This window comes from Ictidomys tridecemlineatus, chromosome 6 (assembly GCF_052094955.1).
Source record: "Ictidomys tridecemlineatus isolate mIctTri1 chromosome 6, mIctTri1.hap1, whole genome shotgun sequence".
Lineage (NCBI taxonomy): Eukaryota > Metazoa > Chordata > Mammalia > Rodentia > Sciuridae > Ictidomys > Ictidomys tridecemlineatus.
In genome coordinates, this window is record NC_135482.1 from 188,294,783 (window position 1) to 188,313,904 (window position 19,122).

A 19,122-nucleotide genomic window follows, 5' to 3' on the forward strand; every position below is an offset into this window, starting at 1 on the left:
TAGGGTTTCACCTCACTCCAGTCAGAATGGCAAGGATCAAAACCACAAACATTAGTAAATGCTGGTGAGGCTGTGGGGGAAGAAAAGATACACTTGGACATTGTTGGTAGGACTGCAAACTAACACAACCACTATGGAAAGCAGTATGGAGATTCCTCAAAAAACCTGGGATGGAACCACCGAATGACCCAGCTATCCCACTCCTTGGTATTTTCCCAAAAGATCTAAAATCAGCATATGACAGCAACATGGCACATCAATGTTTATAGCAGCACAATTCACAATAGCTTAATTAAGGACTCAGTCCATTCATCTATTGACAAGCATCTAGGTTAAAAAACTGTGAGATATATATATATATATACATACATGTGTATTATATATATATATAATGGAGCTTACTCAGACATAAAAATAATAAAATTATGGCATTTGCTGATGGATGGAAATGGAGAATATCATGCTAAGTGAAATAAGGCAAACTCAGAAACTCAAAGATCAAAAGTTTTCTCTCATGTGGAAAAATAAAGGAAAGAGGGAGGAAAGCATAGGATAACATTAGAACCACTCAAATACAAATCACTAGAGAAGCAAAAGGAAGTCTAGTAGAGTAGAAAAAGGAGAAAGGGAGGGGGAGGAGGGAAGGGAGGCGGAGGAAGAGGAAATCAAGAACTGAAACAGAGCTGAGCGCGGGTCAAGTGCAGTGGTGCAGGCCTGTAATCCCAGTGGCTCGGGAGGCTAAGGCAGGAGGATCACGAGTTCAAAGCCAGCCTCAACAACTTGTGGCGAGGCACTTAGCAAATCAGTGAGACCCTGTCTCTAAGTAAAATATAAAAAATGTCCAGGGATGTGCCTCAGTGGTTAGAAAGGTCACAGGACATAAAGACAACAAGAACAAAAATTTCCATTACAAAATGAACAACTGGAAACTGAACTTTAAAACCATATCATGCTAAGTGAACCAACCCCTGGGTTCAATCCTCAGTATCAAAAAAAAAAAAAAAAAGGAACTGAAAATAGATTTCCATGCATGTATAAGTTTGTTGGGATGAACCCAACTACTATGTATAACTATGGAGCTCTAATAATAAACAAAAAAATAAATTGGGCTTCACCAAAACTTTTTTTAATATTTATTTTTTAGTTGTAGTTGGACACAATCTCTTTATTTCACTTATCTATTTTTTTGTGGTGCTGAGGATCGAACCTAGGGTCTTGCACATGAGAGGTGAGCGCTCTACCACTGAGCCACAACCCCAGCCCCACACAAAAACTTTTTAAAAAGTTAGATTACAGAACATTTTTAGTTTCAATGAAGTCTAATTTATCAAATTGTTATTCTATGGATTTGCACTTCTGGTTTAATATCTAAGATTTTTAATGTTTCTTACATAAATTTTGTAGTTTGGCATTTTAATATGGATCCATAATCAATTTTGAGCTGAATTGCATATAAAATGCATAAAAATTTCTATGTAATTTCTCTACAAGAATTTTATGTAAGACATGAGATTTAGTTCATTTTTTTTTTTACATATGAATGTCCAAATGTTTCAGTTCCAGCTGTTGAAAGACTTTCTTTAATCCATATGATTATCTTTGCACTTTTGACAAACAGCAGTCGGCTCTACCTATGTATATATTATATTATTTCTGGGCTATTTCATTGATCCATTAGTCTATTTCTTTGCCAATAATGTTTTGTTTTGACTTCTGTAACTTTAGGTAGTCTTAAAATTAGTAATGATGTGAGCACTGCAATTTTATTCTTTTTGAAAACTATTTTGGCTATTCTAATTCCTTTGTGTGTGTGTGTGTGTGTGTGTGTGTGTATGTGTGTGTGGTGCTGGGGATCGAACCCAGGGCCTTGTGCATGCAAGGCAAGCACTCTACCAGTTGAGGTACATCCCAGCCCTCCATATAAATTTTTAATCATTTTGTTTATATTTACATAAATAATGCCATGTAATGATAGCGTTTACACTACACCTATAGCTCAATTTGGGGAGACCTGGCATCTTCACTGTTTTAAGTCTTCCCAGTTTGAATGTGGTGTTCCTCTCCATTTACTTTGCGGCTCCCTGGTTTCTTTGAGTTAAGCATTCTGTAGTTTTCAGCACTCTGAGGGGGGCCATCCTCGAATGTGATTGGAGTCACCTCCCTGGCTGGGTGAGAGGCACTTAGGCACAGCTGTGTCAGAGCTTTCCCCACCCTTCTCCAGGTCCGAGGGCTTGTCCGTGCAGAGGTGTGTCTGGCCACTGCCCTGAAGACCCAATCGTTGCCCCTGACCTCGGGATGCTGCCCCCCTTAACCTTCATTGGATGAGATTTTCCCCAGAATTTTTTGTTCCCCAATAAAAGCTCACTCCCTGGTGTGTTTTCTCTCTCTCTCTCTCTCTCTCTCTCTTTTCTCTCTCTCTCTCCTCTTCAGTAACCTCACCACTGCATTAGGAGGCTGGAGCTAGGAGGAGCCATCCTGGAGCTGGTTTAAAGGTAATTAGAGTCTTGTCTCTTTAATCTAAAACTCCCTAGCGGTTTCTCATGACTGGAACCTTCTTTAATGAAGCCACGCTGGTCGCTTGGCAGAGCACTCAAATGCTGTCCATGTTTTGTTAGACTTATACTTACGCATTTCATATTTTGAGGGGACATATTATATGGTTTTAAAGTTCAGTTTCCAATTGTTCATTTTGAAATGGAAATTTTTGCTGCTGTTGCCTTTATGTCCTGTGACCATTCCTAAACTCATGTATTGATTTTATGAACTTTTTGGGTCAAGTTCTGAGGTCTTTCTATTATAGACAGTGTCCACTGTGATAGCTTTACTTCTTCCTCTCCAATCTAGATGCTTTTACTTCTTTCTTTTTCTTGTCTCATTGCTCTAGCATCCAGAAGGATGTTGGATGGGAGGGGAGAGTGGACAACCACCCTTGTTCCTGGTCTTGTGGGGAGTATTCAGACTTCCTCTATGAAGTGCAACATACTTGAGTTTTTGCAGGTGTCCTGTTTAAGGGTAAGAGAGTTGTCTCCTATTCCTAGTTAGCTGAATTTTTAAAAATCATGAATGGATTGTGAATTTTATCAAATGGGTTTTCTGCATTAATTAATAAGAAGGTATGGATTTTCTTCTTTAGTTTCTTAAGGTGATAGATTATGTTGATTGATTTTTAAAACTTGTTCTTTTTAGATATATATGACAGTAGAGTGTATTTCAACATATTATATGTACATAGAGTATAACTTATTCAAATTAGTGCCCCATTCTATTTTTGGGGGGCTATTGGGGATTGAACTCAGAGGCACTCAACTACTGAGCCACATCCCCAGCCTTATTTTGTATTTTATTTAGAGACAGGGTCTCACTGAGTTGCTTAGTGCTTTGCTGAGTTGCTGAGGCTGGATTTGAACTCGCGATCTTCCTGCCTCAGCCTCCGGAGCCCCTGGGATTACAGGTGTGTGCCCTTGTGCCTGGCTAGGATCCCATTCTTGTGGTTATACACGATATGGAGTTTCACTGGTTGTGTAGTCATTGTGAACATAGGAAATTATGTCTGATTCATTCATTCATTCCTATTCTCATTCCCCCTCCCTTCCCTTCACTCCCTTTTGTCTAATTCACTGAACTTCTATTCTTCCTTCCCCTCTTATTGTGTTTTAGCACCCTCGAATCATAGAGAACATTGGCCATTAATTTTGGGGGATTGGCTTATTTTGCTTAGCACAATAGTCTCCAGATCCATCCATTTACTGGCAAAATTCATAAAGCCATTCTTTTTCTATGGCTGAGTAAGATTCCACTGTGTATATATACCACATTTTCTTTATCCATTCATCTACCAAAGGACACTAGGTTGGTTCCATAGCTTAGCTATTGTGAGTTGAACTGCTTTAAACATTGAGGTGGTTGCAGTGTTGATTGATTTTTAAAACTGAATATTGAACTAGTCTTACATTCTTGGAAGAAATCCCATCCTCTCTCTTTCTATCCTGTCGCAGCTGGGCTTCACTCTGGGTACACATTACTTCCATCAGAAGCTGCCAGAACTCAAAGTTTTAGAGAAAAACTCATACCAGTCCCCAAGAAAGCAGGATTATAATTTTTTTCTAACAAATTAAGTGGATGTAGTGTATTCTTGGTTATCAAAGATACTCATGTAGCTTTGGGATTTGAATTGAATTGGCGAATATTCATGACGTGGGCAAAAGCACGATACACACTACAATCCCAATCACACAAAATGTGATGCTGTGTGTCAGGCTTTTCCACGTGCATGGCCTGGAGGGACTGTCCAACCAAGCTGCTGGTGCCTGGATAGCTTTGCTCTTTGCTTGTGTTTTTCTAGTTCCTGTAATGTACATGGTAACTTTTATTTTAAAAATTAAAGTTATTTTAAAAAGAAGAAGAAGAAGAAAGAAAGACTCATACCTGATTCCATTTTCTCCTTTTTCTGGCTTCTTGTTAAGCCCATCCTTTACCTGAGAGAGAAAAAAAAAAAATAGAAAAACACTTCCCATATCTCAACCATCAGAATCAGTTCACGTGAACATTTCAGCCCTGAGGAGAAGGACACGGCCCGCATCCGGGAGTTAAGGCATCATGAGCACCGGGGAGGCTCCCTTCAGCCCTGCTCTTCTTCCAGGCTGACCTGTACCTTTAGGAGTCCTGATCCTCGACTGCCCATGGTGCCAAAGAACACTACTCCCAAGGATTTAGGACAAGCCACTCACAGCTCCCTAACGAAGCCAGTGACCAAGGGAATCGGCTGCAGGTCGCAGTTTCGTGGAGGCTCCCTTACACCCCTGTACAGAGGGCCCGAGTCTCCCTCTTGAGTTCAGCGCATCCCTCCTTTATGTGCTCAATGGTACCATGTGTGTGTCTCCTTGTTCTTATCAGATATTTTGTATGGATTTTATTGCTTGTATCTGAAATACTCTGTTTTACTAGAGAATGCTCTAATTTGATGCAATTTTTTTAAAAAATGAAATTAAAGATATATTTAAAACTTTGTCTCAAAAAGACCCTGAGAACACCCCTATGTACTATGTGTGACACACACAAATGTGCATACACAGCGCACACACATGTGCACACAAACACATCATACCATGCCCAGTTCTTTTTTAGAAAATTAATTAATATTAGCCCTTCCTACCCACCAAACTGTTACAGGAAGTCAACTGACTTGTGTTCTTGAAAAGGGTAGAAGCTGAGGATTATCTGAGTTCAAACGAAGTCACACCAATAGCAAGCTGTGTGGCCCGTATCACAGTCGCTGACAGCATCAGTGTCAAGGACTCACCACTTGGTACTGACTAGATGCCCACACTAGAAGGGTGTAGCGATGGCCCTTCTCAAAGTCCTGAGTTACTGTTGAGACTGGTGACCCGGTGGAAGAAATGTTGATGCTTGTCAGCTTGTTTACATCAAAAGGCATATATTCCTTGGTCTGAGGGTAGAGAGAGGAGTCAGAGTCAATACCAGGGTCCTGTTATGCAACGTGCATTTGACTTTTGCGATAGCATGTTATTTGACATACAAGTTTCCAAGTTCATGTTCACACACATCGAAAATGCCTTGTGGAGAACTGAAGTTTATTCCTCTTAGCCTCCCAATAACCTTCATGAACTGTCATGAAGTTTTTTAGTATTCCACAAGATTCTACTTTTCATCAAGCATTTTACTTATTTTTTTTAATATTTATTTTAGTTGTAGTTGGACACAATACCTTTATTTTATTTATTTTTATGTGGTGCTGAGAATGGAACCCAGGGCCTTGCATGTGCCAGGTGAGCGCTCTACTGCTGAGCCACAACCCCAGCCCCTTACTTACTGTTTTATAAAAATAAGAGCTATGGAAATGATTTCTACCATTGTGCAAACAACGGCATCAGGGGAGAAGCAAGAGCCCTGGTGGGACTCAATCCTGGCTATCCCAAGCATCGGGACTCAGATCCTTAACCTTCAAGGTTACTAGTTTGGCAGGGTCTAAGGTAATGGATCCAACCATGACTGATGAGGAATTAGAGCGGCTCATGTAATCTTGGGGTTAGGACCCAGGTATCAAAATTTTCAAAGCTCTCCATGTGATTCCAGTCTGGATTTAAGATTGAGAACCAGAACAATGCTGTCAAGAGCAGGGTTTTCTGACCTTGGCACTGCTGACCTTTGAGCGAGATAGTTCTTTGTCATGGAGGACCATCTGTCAACATCACTGACTCCTACATATGAGATGCCAAGAGCATGTTCCTAGTCACAATGACCAAAAGTATCTCTAGAGGTTGCCAAATGTTCCCTAGGGAAAGTCACCCCTTTAGAATGTGTACCTCCCTGCTTTTTGTAGCAACAGGAGCAGGACCCAAGAGCTTGTGGGCACACAGCATTGCAGATGTGCTGACTTAGAAGTGCCTTCTCAAGAGCTCCCAGGGCATCTGCACTTCCACAAAGCTGGAGGCCTGCTGGTCTAGGGTACACGACATCAAGAGATTTGGACATTTCCCTCCTGGGCTGGTCTCGGGGAGTATCCAAGGACCAAGAGAAACAGCTTCTCCAAATCCTATTATAACTCAGGCCAGAAGACGAAAAAGAAAGTGACATTTGCCTCCACTTACTTGAGACATTTGGCCAAGGGTCACCGTCTCTCCAGGAAAAGATATATTCATGTTATCATTTCCTATATTCAAGACTTTAATTTGGACTTCGTTTCCTTGGGGGAAGACTGGAAGAGTTTTCTGAGGGGGAAAAAAAGCAATAGACAGTGAGGTCTTTCTTCAGGGATCACTGAAGACCATCCACATCCCCCTTCTGGGTCCCTGAGGATCATCGACATCCCTTCAGCCCTTGAAAGCTGCACTGGCCGATACATGCCCCCACCCCACTACCCCAACTGATCATTCACTGGCCTCCTGGCAACCAGAGAAAAGGAGAATTTGGAAGTAACTGGCCTCATTTAGCCACCTGTAGTTCAGCAGATGCCAAGTTATGAGCCTAATATTGGAGGGGGTCAGAGTAACTGCAGCCTTAAGGAACATGTCTCCATCAGGGCACCTGGGGTCTGCTCTCCCTGACTCCCGTGTCCTCTCTTACAGCTCTGGAAGCTCCATCCATGGCCTGGACATGGTTGGCACTTTGGCTGTCTTCTCACAAATGCTTTCTGTCCTTGTGCCTCCACGCCTGTGCCCATGATTTCTGGTCTTTTTTCTGCTCTGCTGTCTGTAAATGCAGCGCCAATGGGGCGATGCATGTCCATATCAGGCCTCGCTTCATCTTCCACCAAGCAAGCAGGGGCATGAGAGCAGGAGTACACGCATGCTCTCAGCAGCACCGTTCACAAGAGCCAAGGGGTGGAAGCACCCAGGCGTTCATGAACAGATGAGCAGATAAAGCAAATGTGCGGTACCCACACAGTGGACTATCATTTAGCTTTAAAAGGAAGGAAATCCTGTTACAATCTGGATAAACCTGGAGGACATTATGCTAAGTAAAATAAGCCCATCCACAAAGGACAAACGCTCCGAGATCCCACTTAGAGGAGGTGCCTGGAGACAGGAAGTGGGACGTGGTTGCCAGGATGCGTGGAGAGCTGCTGTTAATGAGTACAGAGGTTCAGCGGGAAGATGAAGTTCTGGAAGCAAAGGGCAGGGATGGTGCTAATAGTGTGGATGTACTTAATGCCCCTTAAAAATGGATCAGATGATGTTTTTCATGTTATGTATATTTACCACAATTAAATTTTAAAAAAAAAGAAATTTAAAGAGAAAGGTGGGGAGAGAGAAACACAATAAAGACACAGAGAGATAGTGAAGCCCTCTCACCTCTTGTTCTGAGCACCACATGCCCCCCACTTCTAGAACCAACGTCTGATCCCTTCTAACGAAGCCCACCCATCGACCCCCTTCCCAGCTGCACCCTTGCAGGGGTGAGTCCACAGTGTTTATGGACTGACAGCGGCTGTTCTGCCCCTTGCCTCTCACCATCTGCAGCTCCAGGGCTTAGACCTCCACACAGGGGGAGATCCTGGTCTCCCCTAATCCTCTAGACCCAGAAGGAGAAGATCTGAATGCACTGCCTGAGCCCAGCAGCAAAGGATGCTGGAGACTCAAGGGAAACTCACATCGATTTCCACCTGCACAATCGCAGCCACCACAAAGGCCATGGAAGCCAGGAACATCCCAACTGTCATCTTCTTCAAGGAGCTGATTGGGACAAGAAGAAAGTGAGCCTCAGCCAGTTCCACACGGAGGCACTAAGGAGAGGCCCCGGGGGGATGCTCCCCCAACAAGACTGGCTTCCTTATAGAGGCCCCTGCGCTGGAAAGTGTCTCTCCCCTTATTCCTACTGAGACTACGGAGGGCCCATGAAATGCAGCTTTTCATTTGCATTTTTACACTTAATTTCTAGAAACTACAGTTCAGGTGGTACTCGGAGTCACAGTGAACATTTTGTCATCTACATACAAAGGAGAACCGTAATTAGAGGCCTTTTCAGGCTGCCATCAATACAATTTTGTTTTAAAAGATATTTTCAGAAATATCAGCATACAAATATCTGATTTATTCATTTCCTTTAAAACCCTGCCACTGAGGTGGCTGGTGGGAGGGACATCCTCCTAATGCGCTAGGGGGCAAAGAGGGCGCAGCCCCTGGAAGGTGTCTCAACCATCCCAAACCAACCAGGCACCTACGTGAAATTGAAGCCACATTTTGCAATCAGAGGGTACACCACAGCATCTACGATGGGGACCATGATGACAATCAAGATGGCATTCACAGTCTGCAGAGGAAGCAAGGAAAGATGTTAACACAGGCTTGAGGGCCACCTGGATCTCTGAAAGCAACATGTTTTCTGCTTACCTGCATCTGATCCGGCTGAATTTCAATAGTTCCCTAAAAAGAGGTGTGAAGGGTCACATTAAAAAATGTCATGAAAGGGAAGGATGAAGAGGACAAAGGGACTAAAGCAGAAGAGCATCGACCAGGGAAGGTGAACCAACACACCGGCCCAGACTTACAATTCTCCCGTTCATGGTGGTTGCTTGCAGTGTCCACCGGGAGCCCTAAACACAAACACAGTCACCGCATCAACCGGGAAGGTGGCTTTGCACATTTTACTAGTAGTCATGGTGGATCTTTCCTAAATCAGGAATGAGGTCTGAAACGTTTAAAGTCGTTTGAAACATCAAGCCGGCCTCCAAGCTCCACTATAACGCTAGGTACAAGGAAGCAAGAGCACTTCTGTTAACAAGGGACCCTGTACACAGAGCTCCAGCTCCTCGTGAGGACGCAGCAAGCCCCACCCTGAGGTGAAGCCACCTGCAGCAGATGCCAGCGTGCAGCACTGGGCTGGAGAGCCCGGCCCACGGCAGGGAGGGCAGCTTTGTGCGCTGCGCCAGTCCCCACTCTCTGGCATCAGCATTAACAATGCTGGGATTGTTAAAAGCCAGTTTTGACAGTCTGGAAGCAGACCCACAGCAAGACAGTGGTGGGTATAAATTTGGGCAGCTGAGTTATAATCCACCTATTCTATGACTGTTTTAAGACTGAACATGCAAATGTTTCAATATGAATCTCAACTCCACCAGCAGGGAATCATGGAAAGCTGGGAAACTTGTCTGTTTGAGCTCTTAACACATCAGCCACTGAGTACTTTATAGACAGTCTCTAATTTGATCTCACTGCCTTGAGGTGGGCTCTTGTGACCTGTTCAGAGGGCTACAAGTTTTTACTGAGACTCCCAGCTACTGAAGTCTGATTCCAGAAGGCTCTTATCCAGCTGTGAGGCTGCTTCTCTACCCTCTATGGGGAGGGGGTCTAAACCTCATATTTACAAATAAGGAGATTAATGTGCATGCTCAATTTTTTTTCCAAGGGATGATTTACCCTTACAGTGATGCTTGCTGTACAATGAAAACATATATTCGCAATTTTGTTTTTAAACTTCAGTTTCTAAAAGAAATAACATTTTATTGCTCTGGCCGCTGAGCCCCATGCACTGGGCTGACATGACTGTGCCAGGTTCCCGTGTATGTCCCACAGCTGTGGGACCAGGAGCAGAGCAACAAGCCGCCCATCTGGTCTGGGTCCCCGCTCCGGGGGATGACTCTGGTGTGGTCATTTCACATCACGGGTGGAACTTCTAGTCCAAGCGTTCCATTTTAAAGTGGAAGATATCAGTCATCTCTCAGTCTAAATGTGCCATGAATCCCATCAAAGGCCCTGCCTCTTTTTGCAAGCTGCATCAGTAGGAAAATAAGTTCTTTATTCCCCCTCTCTTTCTTTCCCCATGGTACTGGGGATTAACCTAAGGATGCTCTACAACCGAACTATATCTCTAGTCTTTTTTAAAAACTTTTTAAATTTTGAGACAGAGTCTCCATTGAGTTGCCCAGGCTGGCCTTGAACTTGTGGCCCTCCTGCCTCAGCTTCCTGAGTTGCTGGGATCACCGGTGTGCACCAACACAATTAGCAGGAAGGCAAACTTTCTTAACCCTCAGTTTTGCTTGGCCAGAGTGCTGGCTGCTCTGGTGAAATCCTCCCCAAGGCTACTCTACTCGACTACACCTCATTTTCTTCATTGTTTTGCAAGAGAAATGTGGACAGAAGCTTCCAGAATTTTTTTAAACAAACTCAATGTGATCTAACAACTAAATAAAATGATACAAAAAAGAAATTGGAAGAGAACGTTTTTAGGAACTAAATACTAAGTATGACTCAGTACATGGTAGTGCCCAAAGTATGTTTGCCTAACAAAGATAATTGGAAGCATTACCTGCTGATCAAACAGGGCCCAGAACATCGGGAGCGGAATATACAGGAACATCACCCTCGTAACCATCTTAATTTGAGAGATAAGCCGCTCCTGTAGGGAGGGACAGATCAGCCACAACTGTGTCACTCACGAGTGTTCAGGCACAGCTTGGTTTCAGTGTTGAGATATTTGCATCTAGAGATGAGTGGGGAGGTAGTTAATGGTTCCAAAAAAACACTAACACAAGTTTCAGGAAATTTCTAAGCTATTGAAAATATGAGAAAATATCTGTTTAGGAGGAAAACTCCAACTTGCTACATGTAAATCCACTCAATGTAAATCCCACCACTGCCATCACCACCCCTTAACTTCTATATTCAGACGTAGGGTACAGGATCACAATCACCTATAACTACTGGCAGACTACATCAAACGGAAAGCCAATACTGCTTCAGACAAATTATATCCATCGTTTACCAAATTGTTAATTTTTACAAAGTAGCGCTCATGCCTACTCTTACTTGACGCGCTAACGAGGTCAGAAGGGTACAACTGGTCATTTTACCCATCAGGCTTCATGCTCTGAACTGTGCTTCTCGACACCCCCTCTCTGGAGGAGCTGCAGCAAGGTGGTTACTTACATCATATTTCTCCTTAGCCCAGTCCAGCCAGTGCTCTCTCTTGGGAAATTCCTTACTTCGGTGCCGAAACCTGTTTTTGATAGAAAACTAAAGGAAGAAAAATCAAATTTCAGAACAGAACCAACTACTTCATCAGAGGAATACAGATCAATTAATCCCCCTCTTTAGGGGAAAATGTGTGAGAAAATCAAAATATAAAATTGTAGCAGCATAATGAGCACGTTGAAGACACAACTGATGCATTTGTTTCTAGACTTTTTTTTTTTTTTTTTTTTGCCCTGGAGATTGAACCCAGGGGTGCTTTACCCCTGAGCCACATCATCCACAGCCCTTTTTATTTTTTATTTTGAGACAGGGTCAAAGGTTGCTTAGGGCCTGCTGGAATTATAGGCATGCCCATTGCACCTGGCTGGGTCTAGACTCTTTGTGATTAAGATGTTGAGTTGGGGTCAGCAGAAGGACTGTCAGGGCTTCTCTCCAGGTCCTCTATAGAGGCCTGTTCAGGAGGAATACAATGCAAGACTCATTTGCAACTTGAGTTTCCTAGTAGCCAAAGCAACAAGTCAAAGTCAAACAGGCAAAATTTCTTTAAAATATATTTTATTTAACGCAATAATCCCCAAGTATGATTTTAATATACAATATATTAAAAATTAATGAGAATTTTAAATTCTTTTTTCATACCAAGTCTTCAAAATTAGGGGAGTATTTTCTACCTATGGCATATCTCAATTTGGTTGCTAAATTTTTTTTTATCAGAAATATGTCACCTATATTTAGATTTCATTAATTTTATGTTTGAAAAATTAGATTTACATACTAGGTTGTTCCAAACATACTTAAAAGCTTCCTGATAACTGAATTGAGCCTTGTTTTCAAATTTGAGTAAGAACCCACTACACAGAAATACATATGTAAGAAAATAAAGTAGGGTTGGGATGTGGCTCAGCGGTACAGTGGTTGCCTCACAAGTGATATAGTGAAAAGTCCTGGGTTCAATTCCCTGTACTAGGAAGATAAAAGAGTTATAGTCAAACATATCTCATATTCATAGAGGGTAACAGATCATAAAAACATGCTGACCCATCATGAAATGAGAAGCCACTGAGATTCCTCACCAGTGTTTCTCAAGAGAGCTCTTGAGGGAAAGCAAAGTGCATCTACAAGACACAGCAGGGAGGGGGGGGTGTCGTGGCCAGGGACAGGTGTGTGACCAAATGCAACAATCCAGACCTGTGGGCTGATTTTAGGACACAGGGCAGTACAGTTCTCACCACTCTAAGCAGTTCAAAGTTGTTCTTTGGAGGTTTAAACCAAGCTGACAGTTACTTTCCTCTTTGCCTGGAAAAACCTTTTTGGTGGGAATAGATGGAATGCTAAAGGAAATGGGAAAGCTGCCCCTGAGGCATTGTTTTGTGGGTTTTTATTTTTGTCAAGGAGGGGGCACACGGCAAAATAGACCACATAATCTAATGCAATAAGGCCAGGCAAAAAGGAAGAGCATGATTTCAAGTTATCTTAAGGCCACCTTTTCACTCAAAAGATAATCCACATATTTAAAAAATAATAAGTGACACATTTCCCCCCAGTTATACAAAATATGTGTTCACTAAAAAAGGAGGGTTCTATTGTGTAAAGATTTCTTTTCCCAGGACTGCGGATGTGGCTCAAGTGGTAGCGAGCTCGCCTAACATGCACGAGGCACTGGGTTCAATTCTCAGCACCACATAAAAATAAAGATTATGTTCACCTAAAACTAAAAAATAAACATTTTTAAAAAAGATTCCTATTCTCAACATTTATTTCCTGCATATGAATGTACCTGAATGTACATATCTCATGTAGATGCATATGGAAGAAACCAAATTCTGCATATTCCCATCATTAAATATTCTTTGAAAACAAGACTTGTGATGACTACATAAGATGCAAAGATACACTGTCAGGTGAGCATCCTTTTCCTCTTTTCAGCAATTTGTTGTATACAATATTACAATGATATCCTTTGTATATGAATCTGCATCCATTTAAAAATTTATTTTCTTAGCCTTATTTCCTGAAAGTAGCATCACAGACCCTTAGCACCTGAGCACTCTTGATACACATTGCAAAACTGAGCCCCAACTTTGTTTGACTGCTCCCGAAAAAACAGAAGGTATTGTCTGCCAATTTGATGAAGAGTCATTTTATTGGCTTTTCTTTGACAACTTTATTTTAAAAGCCATTTCCATTCCTCCCTTTTTGAGTTCTGTTTGTGTGCTTTTCCATTTGGTGAGTTTCATAAAAAGTTTATGATTTAAATTAAAACTTATCAAAATAGGGACACTTAAAATATGTTTAAAGAAAGTCAAAGTTTAATTGAATTTTAACGTAAAGGATGTAGAAGGTTTGGGGGTGATTAAAATGTCATGGAGAGGTACTGAAATACTCACACCAATGCATTTGACCACTTTACCCATGATGTTGCCCTGTGGCTGGAACTTCTTGTACATGCTACTGCCGATGACAAATACAACTGGAAAGGGGAAAAAAATAAGAACAAACACCAAGGCTTAGTACCATCTATCAACCTCACAGAACCTGGGGCAACCTGCAGACACCCAGTATAGCTACGTGAGCCAGGCCCTGGCTGTTTAAAGGGAGACAATATGTGCAAGGTGAATGCATTGCTCTCAAAGACAATGAACAGAGCTCTAATTTTCTGGCCACAATGGCAAGTGAGATTTTCTTCTTATCATTATTTTTCTTTTTAATGTTAAGGAAAATAGAAATTAATGTGTTAAAACTTTTACTTAATCATATGTGGCAGTTTTCCCCCTGTATTCACTGTACAGAAGCACAGTTATAATTAGGATCTGCAGTAAGTTTTGCAAAAATTGGAAACAGCCATTTTTCATGGATTTTCTTAACCAAAGCATAGTATGAAAATAATGTAGAAAAGAGCATCTCTACAAGAGATTCTGAAAACACAGTCATGTTGCTAGAATTTTTGATTATCTAATACCATAATTCAATAATTAAAAACACCAATGGATTCTTTCTATTCTTGCCCATGCCAACCTTCCTCAACACATGGATGGTGAAGATGTCCAATAGATTGTGTCTACATTTTCTTTTGCAAAGGAATATTTCAATTTCTTAATAAACTGAAGCCTAACTCAAGCACAGAAATTCTAGAGATTGTGCTCATATACAGTATTTGGTTGGTTCTCAATTTTTCAATTAAAAAACAAGCATATTGGAGCTGGGGATGTGGCTCAAGTGGTGATGCGCTTGCCTGGCATGTGCGGGGCGCTGGGTTCTATCCTCAGCACAACATAAAAATAAAATAAAGATGTTGTGTCCACCGAAAACTGAAAAATAATATTTTAAAAATTCTCTCTCTCTTAAAAAAAAAAAACAAGGATAAACTTTACCTAAGAATGACCTATACAGACTCAATGAGAATTTACTCAAAGTGCTCAATACAACATCTGGTATAGTAGGATCTTTAAAATGCTCTCTCCTGCCCAGAATTAGAGAGGAGGAGCATAGACAAGCATTTTGGGGGAAGGTGGCAGTATTTGAGGATTATGGAAGAAAGAGCCATACTGAAGAGGGAGGAATTCTGAACTCACATAATTGTAACGACAAAGCAAAATTGCTACAGCACGAGCACAGGAGGTTAGAAAAAATTAGCCTACTCAATTCTAGTAAGATCTGAAACAGAAATGGGAGAAAGCAACGCCAATGCCGGCAGCTCCCTTGCTAGAAAGGAGAAGGTGCCAGGAAGATCCAAGACAGCATCTGACTGTCCTGGCACTGCCATCTTCCTAGCCAGATTGCCCCTTGTAGGAAACCTTCACGCTTCCTAAAAAGCCAATGCCAAGAGCCAATCTAACTATATCTCATATGTACACACCTTCCTTCGAGAGGAAGGAATTGCAGTAGAAGCATTTTGGGAGGCTGGATTATGGAATTGTACATGCTCAGTGGAAGTATTTCAGTGGCCATTGAACCAGTTGCCATTTCTTCAAGGGCAGGAGATGTGCACACGTTGACAGGAAGAAAAGCTTCTGGCCACAGGAACAGCCAGTCTAGCAGATTCTACCACCTTCACCTTCCTCTTCCTAATTGGTGCCAAACCTTTCATATCCAACTCAGAGGGTTCATTTCCCTGCAAACCCTTTTTTGATCCTTTCCACTCTGAAACGAGAGGCCAACTCTACTTCCTTCTCTCTGAGAGAGCACATGGAGCACTGAATGGCAATGCTTCACACTGTTTTTTTTTACAACTCATTACATGGACTTCAAAAATATTAGTCTCAATAATGAATGTGGGGCCTGATCTGGTTGTAGGCTGGTGTTAACTCAAGTAATTTCCACTTACTTAGGGCGACGGCCATGAGAGCAGCAGGAACCCCAAATGCCAGTGGGTAACATGCTTGCTGACTGTGAATTCCACATTGTTGAACTGGGGAGAAAGTAGAAGATTAAAATTGATCATGGCATTGGTAATGCATGGATAGTTCCCATTTCTAAAAACCCCTCACTATTGAATTTACATAGTATTTTTTTTGAGAGAGAGAATTTTTTAATATTTATTTTTTAGTTTTCGGTGGACACACATCTCTATTTTATTTGTATGTGGTCCTGAGGATCGAACCCAGCACCCCGCGCATGCCAGGTGAGCGCACTACCACTTGAGCCACCTCCCCAGCTTGCCCTGTTACATAGTATTTTCACTTAAGGTTCAAGACATCCATTTGCCTTACTGATGTCATTGCCAGCTACATTGTAGAAAGAGCAGGAGATGGAGGCAGATTCTAATCTTAGCCCCTAAATAGATGTGTGTTTGCTGTATGGGTTTTCTAAGTGGGGGGGATAAATATGATCTGGGTACCATGACTCCAACATAAGGGACTCAGTCAATAAAAGCTATGTGCCCTGGAAAGTCAATATCGTATGCCCCTATATGTATGCCAAATAAGTAACAATCAGGTGATCTCGGGCAGGGGTTGACACTACTTTCTGTGATATCTTAGGCTAGGTATCTTAGGCTTTGGGGACCATTTGATCTTGGTCACAACTCTTCAGCTCCAGTTTTTTGGTTTTCTTTTTTGGTACTGGGATTGAACCCAGGGACACTTAACTACCGAGCTACATCTCCAGCCCTTCTTTTTGTTTTTACTTTTTTGTAGTTTACTTAGAGACAGGGTCTCACTGAGTTGCTTAGGGCTTCACTAAATTGCTGAGTGCTGGCTTTGAACTTGTGATCCTCCTGCCTCTGCCTCCCAAGCCGCTGGGATTAGAGTTGTGCGCCTCTGTGCCCGGCTTCAGCTCTGCCTTTGAAGGAGGAAAGTAGTCAGAGACAAACCTAGATGATGGTCTTGCCCAGATTTCTGGATCTGGCCCCAGGGCCATTGTTTGCCAGCCTCTGACTGAGGGTTATTTCAGCTCTGAAATCTTAGGATTGGTAAGGAAAACCATCAAGGCTTTGTAAGAAGCAAGAGGGATTACTAGAAATCCTTCCGTGGGAGGCTGTGGCCTCCACAGTGATCCAATCTTGTAGGGATTTTGACTCTGCCTAGCTATTTCACGATTCTTTTTTTTTTTTTTAACCGTTTTTAGTTGTTGATAGACCTTTATTTATTTTATTTATTTATTTATATGCGGTGCTGAGAATCAAACCCAGTGCCTCACACATGCCAGGCTAGTGTGCCACTGCTGAGCCCCAGCCCTAGTCCCGCTATTTCACAATTTTGTAGAGAAAAAAGTTAACTAGTAGAAAAGTTCTGGTTATGCCAATAATTCCTGTTTGTGGCAATGCAAAATAATTTCTCCCCATAAAGAATCAAAATCTGTTAGTCAAATCCTTATTTGAACAGATTGTAAGAAGTTCCCATTCCCTGATGAACATTAATACAAAATCTCTGTCACATGCTCATTTTATATTTGTATGAGAGTCATCACTTTATTTCAGAAAATCATCCTTCAACATATTCCATTATTCAAACATGCATGTCACCTACTCCAGAAGAACCCAGAAGTGGGAGATGTACGGGGACATAACTCAAAAATGAAAGCTATTAATTCTTTTTTAAGTTGTGGATGGACACAATACCATTATTGTTTTATTTTTATGTGGTGCTGAGGATCAAACCCAGCACCTCACACACACAAGTCTACAACCCCAGCCCGAAGGCTGTTAAATCTTATGTAAAACAAACTAGGGATGGAGCTTGAGCTTGAGGCTGGGAGCCCAGTGCAGTGGCTGGGGAGGCTGAGGTGGGGGATGTAGGCAGAAACACATGAAATCCTATAAAATATTTTATTTCATGACTTAATCTTATCCAAGTATGGACACCATGGTTTTGTTAATTTGCCCTAAATAACACTAAATACTCCTTTCCATGTGGGAAATTGGTGAACTTTGCATTACCCACGAGCAAACACAGAGATCTGAGTGGGGCTGGTGGTTATTGACACTGTCTTGTTCTTTCTCTGGGTAGTTCCTTTTGTTCTTTGGAAATACTCAAGATGTCAGGAAAGTAAAAGGCAAAACTTTGCCTTCTAAATTCTTCCAGACTTCCTGGGGAGCAAAGCTTGAAGGCTGTAATGCCGATCAGAGCCCACAGGCAAACACCTTCTATATAAATATATATTTATTTGTTTATTTTAGTGGTAGATGGACCCAATATCTTTATTTTTATTTAACCATTTTTTTGTGGTGCTGAGGATCAAACCCAGGGCCTCACATGTGCGAGGCAAGCGCTCTACCACTGAGCTACAGCCCCAGCCCGGCAAACACCTTCTTGATTAACCTCTCACCATGAATAAGGACGTCACATTAAGAAAACACGGAAAAGACTGATGCCTATGCTGGGGGCTTTAGTCTCTCCAGTGGTCACTGGATACAGGAGGCAAATAAGATTAGGAAAGGAGAGAAAACTGAGAGAAAAGAAGCTCAGACTCTGGATTTTGATGTCCATCCCAGAATGAATTGCACTAGACTTTAAGGAGAGCAGAGACCACAGAACACAAGAAAAGGGCTCCCCTTTCTACCCACCTTCCCCCCCGACAATCAGAGAAGGGAGGACGGCCCCGTTCAGATATTCTTACCCCTGAGTATGGGAGTGATGATGGTAGACAGCAGACTTCCAGCATTAATGGCCAAATAAAAGATGGAGAAAAATCTGTTTCTTTGCTTTTCCTGTCATAGAAAAGAGAGGTGAAACATGATGACCTGGGCTTGGGATCATCTGAGCAGATGGAGCTGTTATGTGTCTTGACTTCTGACAGCTTTGGTCAGTGTCTTACTTTCAAGCATATTTGAAAATGATGGAGTGGAGAACAGACTGAGTGCCCGTGGGTTTGATCCCTGGAGGGTTATTACTCATTGACGTGCTTTCTGTGGAGACACGTGTTCTTACCTGGCCCTCTTCAAATTGATCACCGCCAAATGCAGACACACAGGGCTTGATTCCTCCTGTACCAAGAGCTATCAGGGCCAGGCCGATCATGGACAGCGCCCTGGAGAGAGGAGGGTTAGGGCTAAGGTGGCAGGACTTTAGAAGAGGGAGCCTGTCCCCTGATTCACATTTTATCTAATAACTTATCATCCAGAAAATTGAAAGCAATAGCTTGATATTTGAGCAAAGACTTATGTGTGGAGTCTTGTAGCCTTATCTCTTCTAGCAAAAGAATGGGTAAATGAAAAATGCTAATACAGGGACTGGGAGGATGCTCAGGGGTAGAG

General features: G+C 42.1%; 1 protein-coding gene across 1 annotated transcript in view; it reads right to left on the reverse strand.

Moving 5' to 3' along the window:
* The window catches only part of Slc15a1 (solute carrier family 15 member 1), a 48,244-nt gene that overhangs the window by 10,627 nt on the left and 18,495 nt on the right, over positions 1-19,122 (reverse strand). The window contains exons 6-18 of the mRNA XM_040281669.2: positions 18,797-18,896; positions 18,486-18,576; positions 15,754-15,837; positions 13,817-13,899; positions 11,385-11,471; positions 10,765-10,854; positions 9,008-9,052; positions 8,850-8,882; positions 8,681-8,769; positions 8,111-8,192; positions 6,609-6,728; positions 5,300-5,446; positions 4,426-4,475 (exon numbers count right to left, since the gene is read on the reverse strand). Of these exons, the coding sequence (XP_040137603.2) occupies positions 4,426-4,475; positions 5,300-5,446; positions 6,609-6,728; positions 8,111-8,192; positions 8,681-8,769; positions 8,850-8,882; positions 9,008-9,052; positions 10,765-10,854; positions 11,385-11,471; positions 13,817-13,899; positions 15,754-15,837; positions 18,486-18,576; positions 18,797-18,896 (1,101 nt within the window). The remainder of the gene's footprint in view (positions 1-4,425; positions 4,476-5,299; positions 5,447-6,608; positions 6,729-8,110; positions 8,193-8,680; positions 8,770-8,849; positions 8,883-9,007; positions 9,053-10,764; positions 10,855-11,384; positions 11,472-13,816; positions 13,900-15,753; positions 15,838-18,485; positions 18,577-18,796; positions 18,897-19,122) is intronic.